The sequence below is a fragment of the Chiloscyllium plagiosum genome, unplaced genomic scaffold (genome assembly GCF_037043375.1).
Source record: "Chiloscyllium plagiosum isolate Xiang-an unplaced genomic scaffold, Cpla_swu_hap1 HiC_scaffold_17, whole genome shotgun sequence".
NCBI classification, from domain to species: domain Eukaryota; kingdom Metazoa; phylum Chordata; class Chondrichthyes; order Orectolobiformes; family Hemiscylliidae; genus Chiloscyllium; species Chiloscyllium plagiosum.
The window spans coordinates 65,774,867-65,798,756 of NW_028270155.1; the positions used below are offsets into that span (position 1 = coordinate 65,774,867).

The following is a 23,890-nucleotide window of genomic DNA, read 5'->3' on the forward strand; positions in this document are numbered from 1 at the left end:
AAGCTGCAGAGCTGGGCTGAGAGGTGGCAAATGGAGTTAATGTGGGCAAGTGTGAGGTGATTCACTTTGGTTGGAGTAACTGGAATGCAAAGTATTGGGCTAATGGTAAGATTCCTGGTAGTGTAGATGAGCAGAGAAATCTCTGTGTCCAGGTACACAGATCCTTGAAAGTTGCCACCCAGGTTGACAGGGTTGTTAAGAAGGCATACAGTGTTTTAGCTTTTATTAATAGAGGGATCAAGTTCCGGAACCATGAGGTTTGCTACAGCTGTACAAAACTCTGGTGCGGCCGCACTTGGAGTATTGTGTACAGTTCTGGTCACCGCATTATAAGAAGAATGTGGAAGCTTTGGAAAGGGTGCATTGGAGATTTACTAGGACGTTGCCTGATATGGAAGGAAGGTCTTACGAGGAACTTGAGGCTGTTTTTGTTAGAGAGAAGAAGGTTGAGAGGTGACTTAATAGAGACATATAAGATAACCAGAGGGTTAGATAGGGTGGACAGGGAGAGCCTTTTCCCAAGTATGGTGACGGTGAGCACAAGGGGCCATAGCTTTAAATTGAGGAGTGATAGATATAGGACAGATGTCAGAGGTAGTTTCTTTACTCAGAGAGTAGTAAGGATATGAAATGCTTTGCTTGCAACGGTAGTAGATTCGCCAACTTTAAATACATTTAAGTCGTCATTGGACGAAACATATGGACGTACATGGAATAGTGTAGGTTAGATGGGCTTCAGATTGGTATGACAGGTTGGTGCAACATCGAGGGCTGAAGGGCCTGTACTGCGCTGTAATGTTCTATATTCTATGAAATTTGCTGAATCAAGCAACAGACCAAATACAAACACTACTCGCAACGAATTCCAGTCACAAAGACAAATGTAACCAGCTGAATGAATGTTGGTCTCATTGTGATGAGAGTACAAATTATATTTGCATGAGGAATGAACAGATTGAATCTGGAATACTGTGATAGGTTTCTGACACCATATCTTGAAGATAACATTCACCTTGGAGCAGGTGCAATGCAGATCTATCAGAATGATACCAGGGCCAAAAGGTTAAATTGAGGACAAGTTTCAGAGAGCATATTCACATTCACTGAGTGTAGGGGATAAAGGGAGACTTAAATGTTTAAAATAGTTGTTTATGATTTGATAGGGTAAATAGAGAGCCTCGAATAAAAGAGCATCGACTGAGATCACACAAAGGTGATGTCAGGAAACACTTCACAAAAAGATTAGTGGAAATCTACCCTCTAAAATGTTACTGAGCGGTAAAAATTCAATGATGTAAATATATTGGAGGGTGGGGGCTGAAGAAGATTAGAGATAGCAAGAGAAAGATTTGAAAATATGAGAATTTTAAAATACTGGTGTTTCTTGTCCACAAGTCACTCTCTATCAGGATGCTGAATGCATAGTACTTGCTGTGATGTGAGACACGGGCAGCAGAATTTTGGATGATGTTGTGTACAGATGGGGGAAGGTGGACACCAGCCAGGAATGGGTTTGAGAAGTCAGGCTTTCAGATAAGAAAGGCAATGACAACAGACTCTGTGTGTTTGTGGGGGTGGAGAAGTCGGGTGAGGGTGCAAGTGTGGCCAGAAGCACATCTCTGGCTGGGGAATGAGCTGGCTTATTCACAGATATTTGCCAGGTAAGAAGGATGGAATCAGAGTTGAAGGAGTGAAGTTTGGAGTTGGAGTGAATATCTGCTCATCCACTATTGGTTGTCATATGAGAAGTCTGATAATAAAAGTGGAGAAATTGAGAGATGTGCTGGTGAAGTAGAATTAGGTGTCATCAGCAAACTTGTAAAAACTGAAGCTATACCTTTAAACAATACTGCCAAGTGGCAGCATGTAAATCCTAAATAGGATGGGTCAATGATTAGGGGTCACTGAAGCTAGAAGAATCAGAGAACGCATTGCAAGCATAGATAGAGGTGACATCTCACCTGGACAATGGTGGAGAGGTTTTAGTGTGATCAATTATGTCAAAGGCTGCAGAAAAAGTAAAAGGGAAAGTTTATCTATATCACAGTCACATGACATTGTAAGGACTACATGGATTTTGTATTCGAGAGGGCATGAAAGGATTGGGAAATAAACCAAAGAAAACTGAGTTCAGGCTAGGTACAAGGAGATGCTACTTATGAGCCGATGGAAACGAAAGATTTTCTACCGAGGCAGCTGAATGGATGATCTCAATCGTAGTGACAGAGGTTCATAAGCGCAATTCGCTTATTTTGAAAAGTGAGGGTGTAGGGGACAGGAAAGTGTACTTTTAAAAAGTCAGCTCAAAGAAAAGACGTTGAGCTTATCTTAGGATGATCATTGAATATTGAGCATTTGTTCCTTTATGCCGGAGAAATAATATTGTGTATTTGGGGAGGCTATTGGCATTGCCTCAAACGTTCTGAGCCCACCTCATCACCACAGCAGTTGACTAATCCTTGCTGTTTCTGGATAGCCCACCATCCAGTGTGGTCACACATACTGGTGCCTGACCAGCTTTTTTTAAACTGCGAGATGCTGAGAATTCTGTCTGGGTGGAACATGTTGTTGCATGGTGAATGAGAAATCTTTGCTCAGTTGCTGGTCTTGCCCTCAGTGTGTTTCCTTTCTTGTCTGAACCTGTTATTTCCTTGCTTGGGTCACTGTTTTAGGGCACCATGGATGGGTTTATCCTCTTGAGGAAGGGGCACATGCCAATGAATTTCAAATCATGATCTTTCTGGTGTTCAAAGATGTGCATTTAAACCCTTCCCCTGTGTCTATCTCCACAGCCAGTACTATGATTTTCTGAGAACACTGTTACTCTAATTCTGGCATCTTGTGCATGCTGTACATCCTTTACCCCACCATCAGCAGTCATGACTTAAGCTTTTTAGCTGTTAAGTTTTGTAATTCCCTCTCTATTCTTCAGGATGCTTTGTAAAACCCACCTATATGACCAAACTGTGGCAACATTTATGCGCAGCTTAAATGTTCATGGTTTTTAATCTGAAGGTGAAGCAGGTGAGTAAGTCGTGTTTTATTATAGTGCAGCTTTCTTTGCATCACTGATTCATTTTGGTTGTTTCTGTTTTCGCAGGTATCACTATTGATTGGAGAACCGTTCTTCACCACCAGCCTCCTTCCCTGGCACAACCTTTATTTCTGGTATGCAAGGACATACCTTGCTAAGGTCCTGAGTAGTGAGTTGACTGTTTTGCCACAGTCTGCCATACTCTTAGTGATGGCTGTGGAGTTTGAGGTGAGTGAAAGAAAAGCAGTATCATGGTGTAAAGGGTATAGTCTGACACTAGAATTTGGAGAAACACAAGAATAGAGTAGATAGACCATTCTGCGTCATCCATCATTCAGTTAATTCATGGTTTAACTGTATCATAACTCCCAACTTCTCATGTTAGGCCTATATTCATTAACATCCTTTCCCAACATATACTGAAGAAAGACATGTTTTGTTGACATCTTTTAACTTGCAGTCATCAGGGCAATTCATAAGAAATATCAATAAAAAAGGATAGCCAGCGTATATACCATATGAGAGAAAATTGATTGGTTAACCAGTAGATTCTGGTATCCAGCCTACATCCAAATGCACTGGAAGGTAAGATTTCTCAACTGTTTGAACAACCACAAATAAGATGCTGTCATCAAACCGAAAGATTGTTCTATTTATCATGTAAGCAAGTATGTGGAGTATGACTTTCAGTGCAGTTGTGATGCTAGGAATGAAGGCTGGACGTCACAAAGACTGTCAGAACATATCAAATAACATGTCCCTTTGTTTGCAGCAAGTGAGAAACCCAACCAATCTGTGGTAGCAAAATTCTTAACACAGTGTCCAACATTAGATGTGATTCTACAATTGGACATTATCTGCTAAGTAATTCCGAGTGTGCAAATAATTATGTTTACAGCCAATGCATGATTGTCATTTGGTCTTATAATGTGACATACTTGTATATTGGAAGCTATGTATATTAATGCACAGGCACCTATTCTTTTGAGACAAGAAGAACATACACACGCTGCGCACATTTCAACTTAAGGTAGTCATAACCATTTTCTGTTTGATCTCAGGAAATACCATGACCAGTCAGAGTTAACGTGCCTGGTATAAAATTTAGATAAAAGTTTGCAGTTAACTATCCGTTGTTACCTAATTGGTGCATTCTCCTTGCAACAATACTACCAGTCAGAGTCCACTTGCCAACCAACTAGCATGCTCCACTCAATATAAGTGTTGTTTTCCCTTTACAGTGGTACTTCATCCAAATCATAGAATCATAGAATAGCAAGCCATTAAGCCCAACAAGTCCACACTGACTCTCTGAAGAGTAACCTACCCTGACCCATTGCCCTAACCTATTACTCTACATTTACATCTAACCCACACATCCCTGAACACCATGGGCAATTTAGCATAGCCAATTCACCTAACCTACACATTTTTGGATTGTGAGAGGAAACCGGAGCACCCAGAGGAAACCCACACAGACGCGAGGAGAATGTGCAAACTCCAGGCAGTCATTTGCCAGAGGCTGGCATCTAACCCAGGTCCCTTGCGCTGTGAGGCAGCAGTGCTAACCACTGAGAGATTCTGATGAGCACAAGACACTGTGTTCTCTGTCAACAACACTCAAAGTTCTCTTCTACCAAAAGACCTTTTCTTAACAAATCTTATCCCCAGTTTTGAAATTTGTATTTGATCCACCCTCAACAACATTTTGGAGGATAGATTTCAACTAATCTGTTTCTGAAGAAGTGTTTCCTGAAATTATCCTTGTGTGGTCTATGCTTATGCTCCTTTGTTGTAGACTGTTACTTTTACTATTTACCCTATCAAATCCTATAATTGTTTTGAACACTTGACTTAAGTCCCCGTATCCTCTATACTCAGAGTCTGCTCTATGCGACATGTCCTCACTTTAACTTTTTGGTCCTGGTACCATTCTGATAGATCAGCATTGCACCTGTTCCAAGGTAAATGCAATCTTCCAAAGATATGCCAAAAACCTATCACAATTTTCCAGATTTAATCTGTTCATTGCTCTATGCAAGTATAATTTGTGTCCTTATCATGATGTGAGACACTACCAATGTTCATTTAGCTGTTTACATTTATTTTTGTGACTGGAATTCATGGAGGGCAGTGTTTGTATTAGGTCTGTTGCTTGATTCAGCAAATTTCAGAAACTAAAAACACCACGGTTATTTCATTTGAGTTTTGAAGTAGTTTATGACCTTGCATAGTTCACCAGGCCAGTCCACTACTTGTTTGCTCTCTCCTACCTCCAATTCTGAGACCACGGATTACTATGCTCCGTGCATGTGATCTTGGAGTCAGGATCTGTCAATAGTGAAATAGCCAGAATTACGATTATTGTTTTCAATCAACACCAGACAGGGTTTTTTTGCATATAAAGTATTTTTAAAAAAATATTTTAAATGCTGTGTATTTTTGTGGAACCAATGAAAATCCTATTTTGAGAGGGGATCTCTGGAGCTGGGAGAGAAGGGGAGACACTGGACTGACCACTGGCAGAGCAAGGCCAGCTAGAGAGAGAGAGAGAAATAGGTTCTCTGTGAGTTGCTTGGGACCAGCTGGGCTACTTGGTGGGACGTTGGGGCAGTGTTGTTGAATAGCTTTATTATATCTTTTGCAGGGTGAAACCATGCTGTGGCATAGTCAATATGTTTATGCCTTCACCAGTGAACATATCATATGTGTCCAATGATAGAATGTTATAATCCTTATCCTTATTTTCATGCAAATCTGAAATTTGATATTGCAACAAGAAGCCCCCTTAGTGTCCTCAAGGGGAGACAGCACATCATATGGCATAGTATTGGAGTGTTGCAGTAGGTCTGTAGGTTTGGGAGAGGATATCAATCAAGAGTGGGATGATCACAATCCTGTGATCATACATGTGTCAGTGTTGATCAGGAACCAAGTCTTGGTGTTCTCAGCATCAGGGTGGAAGAAGCCCGATCCAGTACCATTGCTGAGCACTTAACAAGAAGGACAGTAAAGCTCAATTGTTAACTTTATTTCTATCGTTATATTCTGTGTCTTGGTTTATTTTAGGTGTTGTAAAATGGCACCTGAGAGTGGTGACATTATACAGTGCTTTTCACTGTATTTGTGACAAATACATCTACAAGTACATAAATAAATTGAGTCCTCTTGTTTGATTTCATGGGTTGAGAAACTAGCTCATATTCATTATCTTGTTTGATCAGTAAGGTAGCGGGCAGCAAATTGCGATATCTCTGGAACAACATTCCGGAAACTTGGTTTGAAGTCTGTGGGTGGGTGTTTATTTTAAGTTCACAGTCCCTTTTAATTTTTTCTGGCGCAGCAATTTAAAGAGGCTAAATTATGTCCACCCTGTGTGGGAACTGGCGCAGCCTTGTGACTTGGAGCAATACTATGGAACTGCATCCCAGTAACATAGGATCCCAAGACAGTATTGGACACAGTCAGTTCATTCTCCTTCTACCATGATGCTTGTCACATGATTCAGTGGCAATGCATAGGGCTCTTGTGCTGCAATGGTAGTGTCCATACCTTTGGGCCAGGAGGTCTGGGTTCAAGCCGCACTTGCTCCAGAGGTGTGTCATAATATGTGTGAACAGGTTGTTTAAAAATATCTACAATGACATTGCATTTGTCGATTATTCAATGCAATGACACTCTTACCAGTTAATTTTAAAAAGACAATGATGTCAGAAAAAAGTTCTCAGAGGTGGAGAGCTCTTGGAACTTCAAGTCTGAAATAACTTGCTCCTCCAAAACATGGGACTTAATCTGATCATGTCTCAAATGATTGTTACTCCATTGCAAAATATCACATTCTCAGAGGAAAATAAACTTATCTCCTGGGCCAAATCAAGTCCATCCTTGGACATTGTCAGAGGCTAAAGAAGAAATTGTACATGCCCTTGCAGAGGTTTTTGCTTTATCTTTAGCCACTGGTGAAGTCCCATAAGACGAGAGATTGGCTAATGTCATTCCATTACTTAAGAAAGGGAGCAAGACAAGGCAGGGAACTACATGCCAGTGAGCCTGACATCAGAGGTAGACAATTTGTTGGAGATGATACTGAGGGACAGGATCAACCAATATTTGGATAGTCAAGGTCTGATTGGGGATAGTCAGTATAGATTTATGTGCAGGAAGGCATTCTGACAAATCTTTTGAGTTTTTCGAAGACATAACCAAGAGGATAGATGAGGGTAGGGTAGTGGATGTTATCCATATGGACTTTTGTAAGGCCTTTGACAAGACCTTGAACGGCAGTCTAGCCATGAAGGTTAGGTTGCATGGGATCCTGGGAGAGCTAGCTATTTGGATTCAAAATTAGCTCGATGGTAGGAAGCAGAGGGTGATGATTGAAGGTTGTTTCTTTGACTGGAGGCCTGTAATGATTGATGTGTTCCAGGGGTCAGTGCTGGAACCTTTGTTATTTACGATCTGGATGTAAATGTACAAGTCATGATTAGTAAGATTGCGGATGATGCAAAATTAGGAGTTATCGTTGATAGTGACTAAGGTTGTCAAAAATTACAGAGGGGTCCTGATCAGGTGGGGAATTGGTCTGAGGATTAGCAAATGCAATTCAATACAGATAAGTGTGAGGTGTTGCACTTGGGAAAGTCAAACCAAGATATGATTTATACAGCAGATAATAAAGTCCTGAGGAATGTTTTGGAACAGAGGGACTTAGGAGTACAAGTACACAGTTTGTTGAAAGCAGCACCACAGGGTAGACAGGGTGGTGAAGAAGGTAAAAACAAGGACTGCAGATGCTGGAAACCAGAGTCAAGATTAGAGTGGTGCTGGAAAGGTACAGCAGGTCAGGCAGCATCCGAGGAGCAAGAAAATCAACATTTCGGGCAAAAGTCACCATGGACATCCAGTCCCTATACACCTCCATCCCCCATCATGAAGGCCTAAAAGCCCTCCGCTTCTTCCTTTCCCGCCGAACCAACTAGTACCCTTCCACTGACACCCTCCTTCGGCTGACTGAACTATTCCTGATGAAGGGCTTTTGTCCGAAATGTCGATTTTCCTGCTCCTTGGATGCTGCCTGACCTGCTGTGCTTTTCCAGCACCACTCTAATCTAGGGTGGTGAAGAAGGCATTTAGTATGGTGGCCTTCATCGGACGATGCATTGAGTATAGGAGTTGAGATATTATGTTACAGTTGTATAAGTTGTTGGTGAGGGCCGCACATGGAGTATTGTGTACAGTTTTGGTCACCCTGTTATAGGAAAGAGTGCAAAAAAGCTTTATAAGGATGTTGCTAGAACCAGTAGGCCTGAGTTACAGGGAGAGGTTGGCCAGGATAGGACTTTATTCCTTGGAACTTAGGAGAATGAGGGGCGACCATAATGAGGCGTTTAATATCATGAGGAGCATCGATAGGATGAATGCATGTAGTCTTTTTCTCAGAGTTAGAGAACTGAAAACGAGATGACATAGGTTTAAGGTGAGGGGAAAAATTTAACAAGGACCTGAGAGGCAACTTCATCACTCAGAGTGGTACGGAGATGGAATGGGCTGCCAGAGAAAGTGGTTGAGGCGGGTACATTGGCAGCATTTAAAAAATATTTGAATAGGTAAATGGATGGGAAAGGTTTAGAGGGATATGGACCAAATGCAGGCAGTTGGAACCAGCTGAGTTGACACCATGTTCACCATGTTACTTGAGTAGAAACAATGTGCAAGGGTACAGGAAATGAGGGGATAGTGATGATGTTCTAATGCTCATTTGAGAGCTGGTGCAGTCACGTTGGGCCAAATGACGACCTCCTGTACCATTGCACTTCTGTGATTCTGTGCATTTTCACTTGAAGCAGAGAAAGTTTATAATTTGTGCAGTGGAAAATGTGAATTATTTTATATTTTCTTCAATCGTCTGCATATCTTAATATCTTGTTTTTGGATAAGCAACCAGCGCAATCTGTTTAAACTGATCCCATTTACTCTTTATCTCTGTAGAACCTCTGGCGTATCCGTGCTCCCTGTGGAGTATGTGAAGGCTTTAACGTCAGCCTTATGGACGAGATGATCCAGGTGAGAGGTTGTTCTAATGCATAAACCTTGATCCGTTTGTACAACAGGTTGCACCCATAACTGGCCACCATTGCTTTCTTAGTCTAGTCACTTGAAAATTTCAGCTGCGAGGATGCTGCTGTGAAATGCTGTGTTGACGTAGTGTCCAAAGATTTGGGGGATTCATTTCGTGGTAAGCTATTAATACTTGGTTGTGCATTGTGTGGGAGTATCTAAAAGGAAAACCAGTGGTGTGATCTGGGAGAAGGTCTAAATATATGATACAGTTATATTGCCTAGGATTTTCTTGAGACAGAGGAGAAAAAAATGAACTAATGATCTTTCAGATCACGCAGCATATGATGCTTGGCTGTCTGGGAAATATTTTCTGGGCCTTGAAAACCTCATGAGGTCTTGCATGGATTTTCAGCAAACATCAATCTTCATATATAACTGTATATCTTCAGAAACTGTCTTAACGTGGGCTTTTTGATCAGAAAATTCTGAGCCTGTGTGCTTGTCAAAAAGTGATAAAATCTTCAGTCATTGTGATGCTTGATTAAAAAGTACCAATTAAATTTCACATTCTTTTGGACAGTATTTTTAAGTATGCACTTGAGTTGTGGAGAAAAGGTGGCAAGAAGTTAAACCATTAGAGAGGATTAGCTTCAAATACCAAGAAAACTGTTTACCAGGAGACATGTATTCAGTTTTGCATGCTGTGAATAGATTAATTTGTTGACATTTTATCAGTTCATGTCTCTATAAAATGCAAAATTGTTCAACCGTGTAGATACAGGCAGGATGTTTTCTTTGACTGGTAGTCCAGAACAATCAGGACTGATAAGATGAGAAATCTCTTCACTCAATGGTGAGTCTTTGGGATTCAGAGGACTGTGAGCGCTCACTTATTGACTGTGTTCAAGACTGAGATTGATTAAGTTTCTAGATAGTTGTCTTGTAGTACAGGATACAGGAATTGAATATTGCTGAAAAGAGGCATATTTTGTTACAGCTTTTCGGGACATTCTGCAAGATTACAAATTCAACGGAAAAGCAACATTTATACTGCATGAGAGGAGAGTGCTGAATGATTGATAAGTTGACTGTGGTTAGTGGAAACACTACTATTGAAAATGCACTCATTAATGCTAATTAATGCCTCTACCAATCAGATCCATTTGCCATCCTTATGCATTATAAATGTTGATTTTGCTCTTGTATTCTTTGAAAACCTTCTGATGAATGCAAAGTTAAAAGCTTTTTAGATATTAAATGCTAATCATAGTTCGTGGAAGCCCTACAGTGTGGAAGCAGGCCGTTCAGCCCATCGCGTCCACACTGCCCCTCCCAAGAGCATCCTATCCAGACCCACTCCTTCCCTGTAGCCCTACATTCACCATGGCTAAGCCACCTAGCCTGCACATCTTTGGACTCTGGAGGCAACCCACATGGGGAGTATATGCAAAGTCTACACAGTCGCCCAAGAGTGGAATCAAACCCTGGGTCCCTGGCACTGTGAGGCAGCAGTGCTAACCACTGAGCCACCCCTTTGATATGAGAAAAGTATGGGAAAATGGTTGAGGGGGATGATCTGGTTGAATAGCAGAGCAGGTTTGAAAGGCTGAATAGTCTTTCCCTCCTATTTCCAATCCTCCTGTGCTCCGACATTACTGAAACTCTTGAAATACTTGCATTTATCCAGCATCCATTATGACATTTGAATATCCCAAAGCACCTCACTGCTAATGGAGTACTGGCGATCAGAAAATGTAATCACTATTGTAATGTAGGAAATGCCACAGCCATTCTACAAAGCAATGAGCAGATAATCTGTTTTAATGATCGTGATTGATGGTCCATTGTTGGCCAGGTGACCGGGGAGAATTCTGGTCCTCTTCAAATAGCACAGAGAGTGTTTTAATGTTCACCTGAGTACCTAGATAGGGTCTAGGTTCTTTGTCTTACTGCAGCATTCCTTCAGTACACCTCTGAAGTGTCAACCTAAATTGTGTCATTGAGGCACTGGATTGGGATTTGAACCTTCTCACACAGGCAGCTGGACTACTTTCGAACCATTGCTGACTCTTACCAACAGTGTATGCATTTGACTTCATGTATGTTGGACATGTTCAGCCACAACTTTATCTTGGTTTTTTAAAGTTGGAATGTCGATAGCTGTTTCAAATTCACTCATTCCACACATGAACCCCCACTTACATTCTTTACATGTCAGTGTTCCTCTCATTTCTCTTGTGCCATTGTTTTGCAGAATTCATTGAATTTCCGTGAATGTCAGGAGGCTGAACCCCACCCACTTTGGGAATACCCGTGTCGGGCACTCAGTGACCCTTGCCAGGTCCTCTGCTTTGATTTTCGCCAGGAGGTACCAGAGCAGCCAATTTACTCCACAGGATCACTGAAGTTATTGAGGTATATTTCCTGCAGCTAATATTAAACAGAAAAGAGTTGGAATGATTTTTGGTCAGTAGATGCTTGGGTATATGAGAGAGAGGCACATATTTAAATCTCTCTGCAGTCAAAATAACTTATTCTCATGAATTCTGTATTAATTTATCAATATCTGTTTAGATGATTTGGTTAAATTAATGTCTTGTGTTTAATCCCTGAGCTCTAGATGAGCCCTTCAATGTTAAATTGTGATTTATTATTACCATTTTCCTAATGAAGGGCTCCTGATGACGGGCTTTTGCCCGAAACGTCGATTTTCCTGCTCCTCGGATGCTGCCTGGCCTGCTGTGCTTTTCCAGCACCACTCTGGTTTCCAGAATCTGCAGTCCTTGTTTTTACTTACCTGACCATTTTCCTAACCTGTCTTTAGTTACTGTGTTGTTGGTTTGTGTGACCGTCTTACTAGTTACAGAGGTAACTGGTTGCTATTGGATACTGATTCACAACTAACTAGATTTAGGTCCACAAGTCAGGAAGAACATCTGAGGAACTATAGTTGCTCTCAAAGTTCAAATCATTTGTTACTGCCCTGGTGGAGGTGGACAATTGCTATCGCTTTGTCCTAGTTTTCTGTCTGTCAATTCATTGTCTGTCTGTTAGTTATCAGTCAATTGCAGAGGGCTTTGTCTGTTGGTTTCATTAGTCTTTGTCTCCCAGAATCATATGGTGCTGCATTGTACATCTCAGCTGTTTGTTAGGTATTCATTCAGTCCTATGTTGAATTTCTCAAGTGTATTTTTCTCTTATTCACCAGTGCGTTTTCTCTGTACAGTCAGTGAAATAGTTAGCATTGAAGCTGTCTGTTCACCTTCTCTTTGCTACCCTGCAGCCCCATGTTCCCCTGTTCTTCTGCGGTTGGTGATGAATTAATGCTCTATTTATTGTATACACTAGAAATTTAACTTGTAATATTTCTGATTTTAATTGTTGGAAAATGGTGAATTTTCTAGATCAGGCATTTGCCATGGAGTGGTGCTTTGGATGGACTATTCCTTAACTGAAGACATCAGCATCAGCACAGGGTTAACCAAACCCTACTCTCACACGGTAATCCTTTGTTTGTTTCACAGTGAGTTGAGCACAGCAAGTCATGGGGGTCAGGTGCTCAATTAGGAAGCAAACTTCTTTTGCAATCAATTTAAACAATGAGGGAATGGAATAGAAACGGGACATTGAAACTGTTATATTGATGTACTGGAGCATCGATAATTGTGCAGGGGAAAGCAAGTTAATTTGCTGAGTTTGGTGACTCCATAGAGGTCAAAACTGTGATTGCCAAGCCTTCCAGTTAATGCCTCCCCAGATGCTGCTCACTGTGCTCCATGTGGTTGTAGCTGTGAAATAGTGTACAAGTGGCCTTAAAACTTTTAACAGCCAGTGACATTGTACAGCAGAAAGGTTATGATAAAGGAAGAAGGGGGAGATAAGGGCAGAGGGGGACCTGCAGCAGGAAATTTAAATTCTGATGACCCATGCTACTGGGAGGCACAGCTTGTAGGATATGCGTTTAATAGCAGAAAACTGTCCAGTTATTCCAGGAGGATTTGATTGTGACTGGGGCAGACAGTGAGTCAGCCCCTGGGTTGTCACCGGTGTGGGGAGTTGGACATATCTTCAGTTGCCGATACTCTAGGCTGTGTGACTTCCTTCCTAAACTTCTCTGCCTATCTCATTTTCCTCCTTTAAGGTTCTTGTTAAAGCTTGCTCCTTTGACTAAGCTTTGGTCATCTGCTCTGCTATCTCCTTGACTTGTTTAATATTTTTTATATTATATTATATTATATTGATGTACTTTGTTAAAGGTGCTGTAAGAACGCATGTTGTGATCATTCCTGAACTACTTCTGTTATGCTGTTGACAGGATGACTGTAACTGGAACCCACACTGCAAGCAAGGTGTCTACTTCCTTAGTTCAGTGACTAATCACAAGAGCTCAACAGATGGACTGAATTCAGTAGCTTACAATGTGATCTTTCACCCAGAGAGTGGTGAGCTAGCCATGGATTTCAGGTTGGCCCCATGACCAGCCAAAGCTTTATGGAGGAAGAGAGAGAGTGCATCTTTGTCTCTGGGTGATATCAGTAACTACTACAGGAAAACTGAATGCCTGAAACTAGACTCAAATATTGCTCTTGGGAATCCTTTGGACACTCAGAAAACAAAAAGTTTTGTTTCACCCTGTTTCTTCTGACATTGAATTTTTGGTACAAGCAAAATTGGTTATTTAATCATTGCACTCAACATCAAAGCAGTGTAGAATTAGCTGTGATAAGGAAAAGAGGCGAGAGTCGAGTACACTGTTTGGCTCAGTCAGCATTTTCAACATGGTCAGGGGGTTCTAGCTTCACTCCAGGAAAGAACATGCAATCTAGGTTGACACTGCAGTGTAGTACAGAGCCAGTGCTGTGTTGTGTATTTGTACAGAGCAATAAACGAATCTGGAGATTTTTCCTAGTTTACAGTTTTAGAGTAATCCTCTTTCATTACATAGGGGACTACACTACTTTCTTTAAATTTTAGGCCTGTTTTTGAATCATTTATCTTGATTCAGAGTTAAGTACCTGTGCAGACTTTGCAGCATGTCATACAAGCTGATACTCTGCTGTACTGAGAACATGCTGCATTGCCAGGTGTTTTTGGTAAACTGATACATAACGGACCCTATGGAGAAATCTTCCTGTGCACTTGGCTGCCAGGCTTATCTTTGTGGCAGTGGTGATTGTCACTACACATATCAGTGTGTGAAATATTTGGGGTACAGGAGGAACCATTATGTAGCGATTGTTTTTCTTTCCATACTGGATATTTAAGGATGTTCGTCTTTCACTGGATGTGACTGAAGATTGAATGTCAGTTTACTGGAGGGAGGATGGTGATGTCAATCACTATGTTGTATTGTACTGTATTGTCCATTACCACTGTTAGGACATCTGACCCTGGTTAAAGGAAGTATGTAAATTGTTTCTGTGCAGTCCCTTAGCAATGTGCTTTACCTCATGGCCCTGCATCTCATCTAGAACAAGCTGGCTTATCACAAAAGGCACCACTAATGCCTTGTGCTCCATTGTTGAGTGTAATCCTAGACTGTTCTAGTAGCCATGGTTAGTATAAACCCAATGAGTTATCCTGGCTCTATGTGACTTATGCTTTTTGTTCAGCCAGTCTTGCTGGAGTTTATTTAATAAGTGTCAGGAACTGTGTGGAATGTATTTGGTCCAGTTGTCTTGTTTGAGATTATGTGCAGGTGCCGTAGACTTGCATGAGGTATGATTTTGCTGTCCTAAGCGCTTTTAGAATGTACTAATCACAGACTCGGCTTCTGCTGTTTGTAAACCACGTGCTGATAAAATAAAATGAGCAGGCTCCATCTGGTGGCAGTTTCATTCTCTTGCACTGGTCCTATTAGATAATGGTCTGCTTCACACTGCAGATGCAGTGACCTGTGCTGGAATATGTGTGGCATGGGAATATTGGTCTCTCCTGGGATGCCCTGAGGTTGAGGGAAGTCTCTGCAATCTCAACTAACATGCTAGAGGGGGTTACCACACTTCAGGAGAGAAGAGACATATATAACCCTCGTCAGATAGTTTGACAAACTACTGTCAGTGAGTTTCAGCTCTATTATCTTCCACAGGTACACCATCGATCTCACTGACTTCAGATTTTAAATCCCAAATCAACACAGTATTGCAGAGGGTGCTGCTGTTTCTTACCACAGGTGTATCTACCAATGCATAAAACTGAAAGCTGCAGGCACTATGTTGTTAAGGAACTTGGTCTGCACACACCATGGATTAGATTGCCACTAGAAAATGGGGTTGCTCCAACTAATTTCTCTTACAAATGGAGTATGCATGTCCTCATGCATAATGTATATGTTTATTAAAATTGAACTTGATTAGATAAATTCATGATTGATTATTGCTCTAAATTAACATCTGCCCAAAAGAAAGTTATCATACGTGGCTCTACAGTTTCTAATTAGATTACTGTATGTGATAAATATGGTCTTTAAGGATGGGGAATAAATACTGACCTTGTCCAGCATGCTGAAGTCCCAAAAATCAATGTATATCAAAATATATATATTTAGAAAGAAAATGACCCACATGTCCCTTCTCACTCAACTTCACACACTTACTGTCAGTTTGGTTCCTTTGCTAGTTTCATTACTGGACATGTAATGGCAAAAGGTGCTGAAGAAAAAGGACTGCTGACACTGAGTCGTGGCTAACAATTGTGCTTCTCTTTACTGGTAAAACAGGTTGAATACACTTGGAAAAGATCGTGACAGATTACAAAAAGAATATTAAAACTATTTATTAGATTCTAGTGAAAGCAGAAGAGAGGAGGAAAGTTACAAAAGTGTAATCTGGATAGAGTAGAAAATAGCGCAGTACGAGGTCAGATTGGAACTGTTCTACAAAGAGGGCCCCTTGTGTCATTGTTAACCTGAGGATCATTCCTCTCTCGGGAGATGTCGGGGAGGGGCTTCTTCTGTAAATTGTGTAAGAAATAGATCATCAGAGTTAATGAAGAGAGTTGTTACTTTACTCCTCTTCTTTCCTGTTTCCACTGCAAGTGTTCATCTTTTAGTCATCAGTTAGGATAAGGACTCTATCATGCTTGTCTCTTAATATAAACAGACTCACTTCTGCATCCCACCCCTCCATTTGTATATCATTCTATCTGGAACCTAGAACTGTTTGCCATCATCACCAGCAATTCACAGTCTAAGCACGTCACCCTTTCAGATAGGATGGCACATTATTTGCTGCTGTCTGTAATTCCACAATTTCTTTTTTCACTTGCTTCCCTATTCCATGCCACATGAAGTTAACAGAGAGTTCACCCAATGTTTCATTGAATAATGGAACAGGCACTAGGCTGCTCCTATGTGTCTATTCATTGCTTTAGCTAGGCTGCAGAAGAGTGCTGGAAAATATAATATGTTCAATTTTTTTTGATTTTGAGAGAATCTTTAAGTTTTGCCTTAAGAATACAAACAATCCATCAAATTGAGTCAGAAGCTTTGTTTCAGACAACATGTCAAGATTGTATTTCAAGAAGAAAAGGCAAATTTCTTTCATGGAAAAAGATTTCAAATGTGCCATTGTGATCCACCTTCCATTAATTGTGAGGGACATAGGATCTCATAGAATTGCTTGTCTTTACCTTACCTCCTACAGAATGTTGGAACTCAAGAAAAATGATACAGGCATTCACACCAACATATTGTGAATTCTGGAGTACATCTGGCACAGTCCTGAAAATATTCATAAGAATTAGTTGTAACAATTGATTTGATAATTATTTGAAATGCTCCTATTTACACATGATCCCAATTCGTTCTTGAAAGCTACAATTGAATCTGCCTCCAATATGCTCTTGGGCAGTGAATGCATTCCAGATTCCAACCACTCATTGCATAAAAAGCACTATTCTTCACGTCTGTCATTGTAGGAATATATTGATGTATGATTTTAGTTGCTTAAAGTACCCCTGGACTGTTTAGCAAGTAATTGTCATCAGTGTGTACACCTGTACTCTGATCAATCCTGATAAAGTTGAAGATAAATTACCTGATGACGTTAACTCCTTGATTGCTATTATGTACAAGTCTGACAGGCTGATCATTCATTCTTGATGACTTCAGTGGAAGATTTGATGCAAATCTCCTGGGTGGGAATGGGTCATCTGAGAAAAGGGGGTTCACAATTTTCTTTTTGAAGATGTGTGCTAAACATTAGCTTTTAATCAACATTTTTCACCTTATTAATTTCAAAAGATCTCTTAGATGCACCCTCATTTTATTCATTGGCATCTAACTGACTGATTGTGTCCATCACCAGGCAGAGGGATAGGAGATGGTATGTCAACAATAAAAAAAATCATGTCACCATTGCATCTTTTGCCTGTCACCATAAATCTGTGTCCTCAAACTCTTAATCCTTCCAGTAAAGGAGCATTATCTCCCAGTCAACTTTGTCCAGACCCCTCATGATATCTCTTAACCTTTGCTTCTCTCAGGAGAACAGCCCTCCCCCAACCCCCAGCCTCCAATCTATCCATGTAACAAAAATTCCTTGTTGCTGAGACCATTCTTTTTATATGTTCTCCACTCTAGTATTGGGCCTCTGGGGAGCCTAGGGTGGGGTAGGGGGGAGGGTGGGCGGATCTGGAATTAAGTGTGAAGCGTGGCTATGAAAGATAAACACCAAAACCTGCCCAGCATTCCCCAGAGTTTACTGTGCCACAGGTAGTACTCTTGTTACTTGTTCAACATCTTGCATAGCTGGTCGTAAGATGTACAGGCTGTAACAGTTCTGACATTGTCAGATCAAGATAATCTGCTGTTGAATATTTTAAAACTGAGGCCTCTTATCCTCTCTGGTAGATGTAAAAGATCCCACAAAGAGGAGCATAGGTGTGCTCCACATCTTGGCCAATGTGCTTCAACGAAAATTACAAAAATTGATTATTTGAACATTATTGCCTTATTTGTGGGATATTGCTTGCATTAACTTTGGACTGTACTGATGTCCGGAATGGCTTTATATCAATGCAAGATTTTCTCTATGAATAATATGTACATAGGGTTCCTAGTGTTGGAGATTCAAAGCTTTAAACAATTGAGGAAAGCAGATAAAACCAATATAGGTTGCAAGAGGATTGAGTTCTACAAGTCTGAAGATTGTTGGAGGAAGGAAAGATGAAAGGGAGGAGTCATATCACATTGGAGTCCTGGAACACAGTCAGTGAAGAAAAGACGGCACGATGATATCTTGCTGATTTAAAGACAAATAAAGAACGCTTAACAGCTGGTGAAGCAGTTGGTGCTGAGTCCCAGGGAGTGTGTTTTCCTTCAAGAGGCCAATGTGCCAGATGCTCACCTCAAGCTGTTCCTTGGGAACTGAACTACAGGACAAGCTGCTGATATGGCTGAGATTGACATTTAACAGAATTGTGTCTGTTCAGCAGGTCTCTTTCACACAGAGCTACTTGTGGATAATGATGGGAAACCATTTCCAGCACTCCATTAGTTCTTTAATTCCATTTAATTCCAGTTAAAGGAGCTGTTCACAGCCTTTAAGGCAATGAGGGCTCAATCAGTAAATACCACACAGATTCTGTACCTTCTCGACAAACCAGTCCTATACAATAGACATGCTTCACCCCACAAAGACTATTATCCAGGTAAGATGAGAAACTGCTTATGGTAATGAAGAGCATTTGAAGGTAGCATTTCCTTGGGTCAAACAATCCACTCGTCAGTGCTACAGAATGCAGTCCATTTATAGTGGAGTGCTATGGCAGGAAACTCCACAACCGTAACTCCTCAACTAAGTGGTGAATTAATTGACCTGAAACTGGATGAACTGCCTAATATAAAGGGTGTCAGATTTTCCATTTATTTATCTCTGGAATCAATTGTTGACACAGATTTCACAAAGCTGTGAAAACTTGAGAAACCCATGGTGCACTGCTGCTATGTTGGGGGTTGACACATTGGCAATAGGATCCTTCCTGTAATACAGGAACAGTATTAAGCTTCAATCATTTCAGTTTTTGTTGATGATTCCTTTCATAATCCCCTTTATTCATTCATGGGAATATGTATGTTTGTTGACTGGTTCAAAATTTATTACCTATACCTAATTGCCTTTGAGAAGGTGACAGTGAGAGTCTTCTTCCTAAATCACTACAATCTTTGGGTTACAGATGCACTTACAGTGCTATGAAGGAGAGCGTTCTAGGATTTTGATCCAGTGATGGTGAAGAAACAGCTATATAATTCTAAGTCAAGGTGGTTTGAGATTTGAGGGGAACTTGCAGGTATTGGTGTTGCAGCATCTACTCCATTTGTCCTTCGAGGTGGTGAACCTGTGGGTTTGAAGGGTGGTGTCAAAAGAGCTTCAGTAAATTGCTGTATTGTATCTTGAAGATGATACATATTGCTGCCACTGTGCGTCAGTGGTGGAGGGAATTAACGTTGAAAATGATGGATGTGTTTTCATCATCAGCTGCTTGGTCCTGTATAGTGTAAAGTTTCTTGAGTGCTGTTGGAGCTGCATTCATCCAGGCAAATGGAGAGTACTCCATCACACTGCTGAGTTGTGCCTTGTCAATGATGGACAGGCTTCATGGAGACAGGAGGTGTTACCACAGAATTGGCTTGAATGCTGGATTACTGGTCCAATGACATGATCAGTACACCACTGACTTAGTCATAGAGATGTACAGCATGGAAACAGACCCTTTGGTCCAACCTGTCCATGCCGACCAGATATCCCAACCCAATCTAGTCCCACCTGCCAGCACCCGGCCCATATCCCTCCAAACCCTTCCTATTCATATACCCATCCAAATGCCTCTTAAGTGTTGCAATTGTACCAGCCTCCACCATTTCCTCTGGCAGCTCATTCCATACACGTACCACCCTCTGCATGAAAAAGTTGCCCCTTAGGTCTCTTTTATATCTTTACCCTCTCCCTAAACCTATGCCCTCTACTTCTGGACTCCCCAACCCCAGGGAAAAGACTTTGCCTATTTACCCTATCCATGCCCCTCATAACTTTGTAAACCTCTATAAGGTCACCCCTCAGCCTCCGACACTCCAGGGAAAACAGCCCCAGCCTGTTCAGTCTCTCCCCATAGTTCAAATACTCCAACCCTGGCAACATCCTTGTAAATCTTTCCTGAACCCTTTCAAGTTTCACAACATCTTTCCGATAGGAAGGAGACCAGAATTGCACACAATATTCCAACAGTGGCCTAACCAATGTCCTGTACAGCTGCAACATGACTTCCCAACCCCTGTACTCAATACTCTGACCAATAAAGGAAAGCATACCAAACGCCTTCTTCACTATTCTATCTACCTGCGACTCTACTTTCAAGGAGCTTTGAACCTGCACTCCAAGGTCTCTTTGTTCAGCAACACTCTAGGACCTTACCATTAAGTGTGCAAGTCCTGCTAAGATTTACTTTCCCAAAATGCAGCACCTCGCATTTCTTTGAATTAAACTCCATCTGGTCAAGATCCTGTTGTAATCTGAAGTAACCCTCTTCGCTGTCCACTACACCTTCAATTTTGGTGTCATCTGCAAACTTATTAACTGTACCTCTTATGCTCGCATCCAAATCATTTTATATAAATGACAAAAAGTAGAGGACATAGCACCGATCTTTGTGGCACTCCACTGGTCACAGGCCTCCAGTCTGAAAAGCAAACCTCCACCACCACCCTCTGTCTTCCACCTTTGAGCCAGTTCTGTATCCAAATGGCTAGTTCTCCCTGTATTCCGTGAGATCTAACCTTGCTAATCAGTCTCCTTTGGGGAACCTTGTCGAACGTTTTACTGAAGTCCATATAGATCACATCTACCGCTTTGCCCTCATCAATCCTCTTTGTTACTTCCTCAAAAAAACTCAATCAAGTTTGTGAGACATGATTTCCCATGCACAAAACCATGTTGACTATCCCGAATCAGTCCTTGCCTTTCCAAATACATGACTTCTTGGACAAATGTCTTTGATGTCAGCCAGTCAATCTGTCCTTGTTTCTGATGTTCAGCACTTTTGTCCCAATGTTTGAACTAAGGATATAATAAGGTCTGGAGCTAAGGGACCTTTAGGGACCCAAAATTGTCAAAGAGTAGATTATTGTAGTACAAGTGTCACTTGACTCATGGGTCTGCAATTGGCTTGATTGGATTTTTGCTATTTTTTTGTGAACAGGACATACCAGAGAAGTTTTCCAAATTGTAGTGTAGCTGCAAGTGTTGTGGCTGTAACAACGTGGTTAGAGTAACATCTAGTTCTGAAACACAAGTCTTCAGCGTTGTTATCAGAATGTTGCCAGAGCCCAAAGCCTTTACAATATCCAGTGCCTTGATCTCATGTCGATTGAATTGATCGACGAATAGCATTTGTGAAGCTGGATCCTCAAGAGGAGGCTAAGATGGATCACTCACATGGAATTTGTGGCTAAAGATTTCTGCGAGTCCATCAGCCTTTGCTTTTGTACTGATGTGCTGGGCTACCCCCTCACTGAGTGTGGGGATTTTTGTGGAGTCGCTGCTCCAGTCATTCAAATGTCTACTACCATTCTACACAGGGCAAAAACTACAGAGGTTGGAGCTGTTTTCTGCACAAGGACTAACAATACTCCTTTTAGGAATGTTTCATTATTTTCAATGGTGCTACAACCAACGTGCACGCGCACACACAATTGTGTTTTATGTTTGGATTGTTGTACAATGTTATTACTTTACAGAGTCCTAGCATTGACCACAAGAAAGAGTTTTCTGGTGCAATGTCTGTGTCTTAGTGTCAGTCAAAGGGCATTACATAGCTCTCAGAGGTTACATGAAGGGGGAAGAATAAGGAGAAAAATAATGAACATGCTCATCTGACAAAGTATTATGCATGTCATGTGAGCTGTGTTGTAATTGGGATGTTTGACTTACTTTGGATAGGGTTGAAGTGTTAACTGTATATCCATCAGGTAGTATGGCCCATGATTACTGGCATACCCCTCACACAGGGTCAGCAGTGCTCAATGTCATCCTCCCAAGAAGAGGTTGTATTCACTTTTGACAATGTTGGCAATGCTCCCTGTCATAGCCCTCACTCCCTTAACTGCTGATAGATCAAGGATGCAATTCTTGAAAAGTGAAAGACATGGCTTAAAATTAAGTTGCAAAAGTTTGCACTAAATACTCAGCACTGCAAATGGGTGGTGGTGATAGAAGTGGGGTTTTAGAGCTGGTAACTTCCTGTTGGAGCAACAGTGACCAGACAGGATTGATTATCAGCCCCCAGTCAAAACATACAATACTGAAGGCTGGAAATCTGAATAAAAACAGAATATGTTGGAAACACTCAGCAAGTAGGCCTAAAATGTTAATTCTGTTTCTCCCCATAAGCTGTTATAACTTGCAGCATTTTCTGTTTTTATTTCTGATTATCTTCCTGTATCTGTTTATTAGACCAAAGGTGGGACAGCTCCCTACCTCCATCCTTCCTCTTCTACCTTCTCCTACCTCTCAGCTTAATAAGAATGCTGCTAGTCTCAACAGTTTGTACAGAAGCCACAAGATGAAGCTGATATTTAGACTGAGCTTCTGTTGTGAACTGGTCTTGAGTGCGGATTACATTAAACCAGACAAAATTCAGCATAATCATTTTTTGATTGGTGATGACAGTCAGTTTCCCACCCTTGCTGACCCTGTTTGAGGGGTTTTTCATGAGACTGTATGTCAAAGGTCACATGACATCCACACCTGAAATACCAGCAAGGGTGGGTTTTGAGTGACTGTGATCAGAGTAACAATTGACAGAAGGGTCTAGACCTGTGACTGCAGCTAATTGCATCTGCCTGCTGACTCTTGGCTTTAAGATATATGTAGATAAATACACACACACACACACATACTGTCAGAGAGGGGACATGCACTAAAGCTGTTAGGAATGCGGCACAAACTAACACTGACTGTGTCGGTGCCATGTAGCCATGCTTATTGAAAGGCAAAAAAGTGACAGCTTGGTTGAAAGTTATACAAAGGATTATGCAAAAAAAGGAACATCAAACACATTTACAGACTGGTCACAAACTAAGTTGTGCTGGGCATTTAGAAAAAAGAACACCTCAAGAATGGCACTAGTCCAAGGCAGTGAGGAATATCTAAGTCATTTTTCATACTCCACTATTCTGGGAGTCCATAGCAAGGCCTCAACCTCCTGGAGTAGAACATGGAAACAACCATCTTTGATCATTGCCCACGATACCTTCTTCTAAAATAATTTCTATAAACAAATCGAGTGGGAGGCCTTGGGCTAGGTTTGATCAGGTGTCATCCATATCTGTGCACCTGAAATGCAAACTACCCTTGTTCCCACGTGGATAACATTTTCCCGAATGGTTTTTGCTGCCTCCTGAAGTCAAGGGTCCTCTTCTCCAGTTGATACTGAGAGACGCATGGCCACGGCTAGATGATCAGTCAGGCCAGCCAGCTGGGTGACAAAGCTGAACTCCTCCACTTCCTGCATGTAAACCAACAACAGTTAACAGTGATATGTCAATCAACAAGAATTTCAACCCTTTATCTAGTTGGACCCTTACTCATCAAATACTTCACTATTAAATGCCCCAGTTATGTTTTTATACATTTATATCTCAAATATATATTTTCGAACCCTCCCAAACTGTTTCCTTAGGTTCCAGGGGCCTCAATGATAGTTCGGTAAAGTTTCTAATGACAAACAGGAAACCTTTGTATAAACTGCTTCAGCTGCTGGAACAAAGGAAGCAGTTGAGCATCACACCATCAGACTTTT

General features: G+C 41.2%; 2 protein-coding genes across 12 annotated transcripts in view; one reads left to right on the top strand and one right to left on the bottom strand.

Annotated features, from left to right (window-relative positions):
- prmt7 (protein arginine methyltransferase 7) overlaps positions 1 to 14,915 on the top strand; it is a 53,747-nt gene extending 38,832 nt beyond the window's left edge. For 3 of the 4 annotated variants that reach the window (XM_043707227.2, XM_087996018.1, XM_087996020.1), the window contains 5 exons: positions 3,101 to 3,262; positions 9,023 to 9,097; positions 11,349 to 11,509; positions 12,499 to 12,595; positions 13,410 to 14,915. In XM_043707227.2, coding sequence (XP_043563162.2) covers positions 3,101 to 3,262; positions 9,023 to 9,097; positions 11,349 to 11,509; positions 12,499 to 12,595; positions 13,410 to 13,571 — 657 coding nt within the window. In that variant the 3' untranslated portion in view covers positions 13,572 to 14,915. The remainder of the gene's footprint in view (positions 1 to 3,100; positions 3,263 to 9,022; positions 9,098 to 11,348; positions 11,510 to 12,498; positions 12,596 to 13,409) is intronic. The other variant, XM_087996019.1, reaches the window with a different exon arrangement.
- A 482-nt stretch (positions 14,916 to 15,397) lies between these two features.
- Positions 15,398 to 23,890, bottom strand: part of smpd3 (sphingomyelin phosphodiesterase 3) — a 295,904-nt gene continuing 287,411 nt past the window's right edge. For all 8 annotated transcript variants that reach the window (XM_087996025.1, XM_043707230.2, XM_043707232.2 and 5 more), the window contains one exon: positions 15,398 to 23,596. In XM_087996025.1, coding sequence (XP_087852151.1) covers positions 23,495 to 23,596 — 102 coding nt within the window. In that variant the 3' untranslated portion in view covers positions 15,398 to 23,494. The remainder of the gene's footprint in view (positions 23,597 to 23,890) is intronic.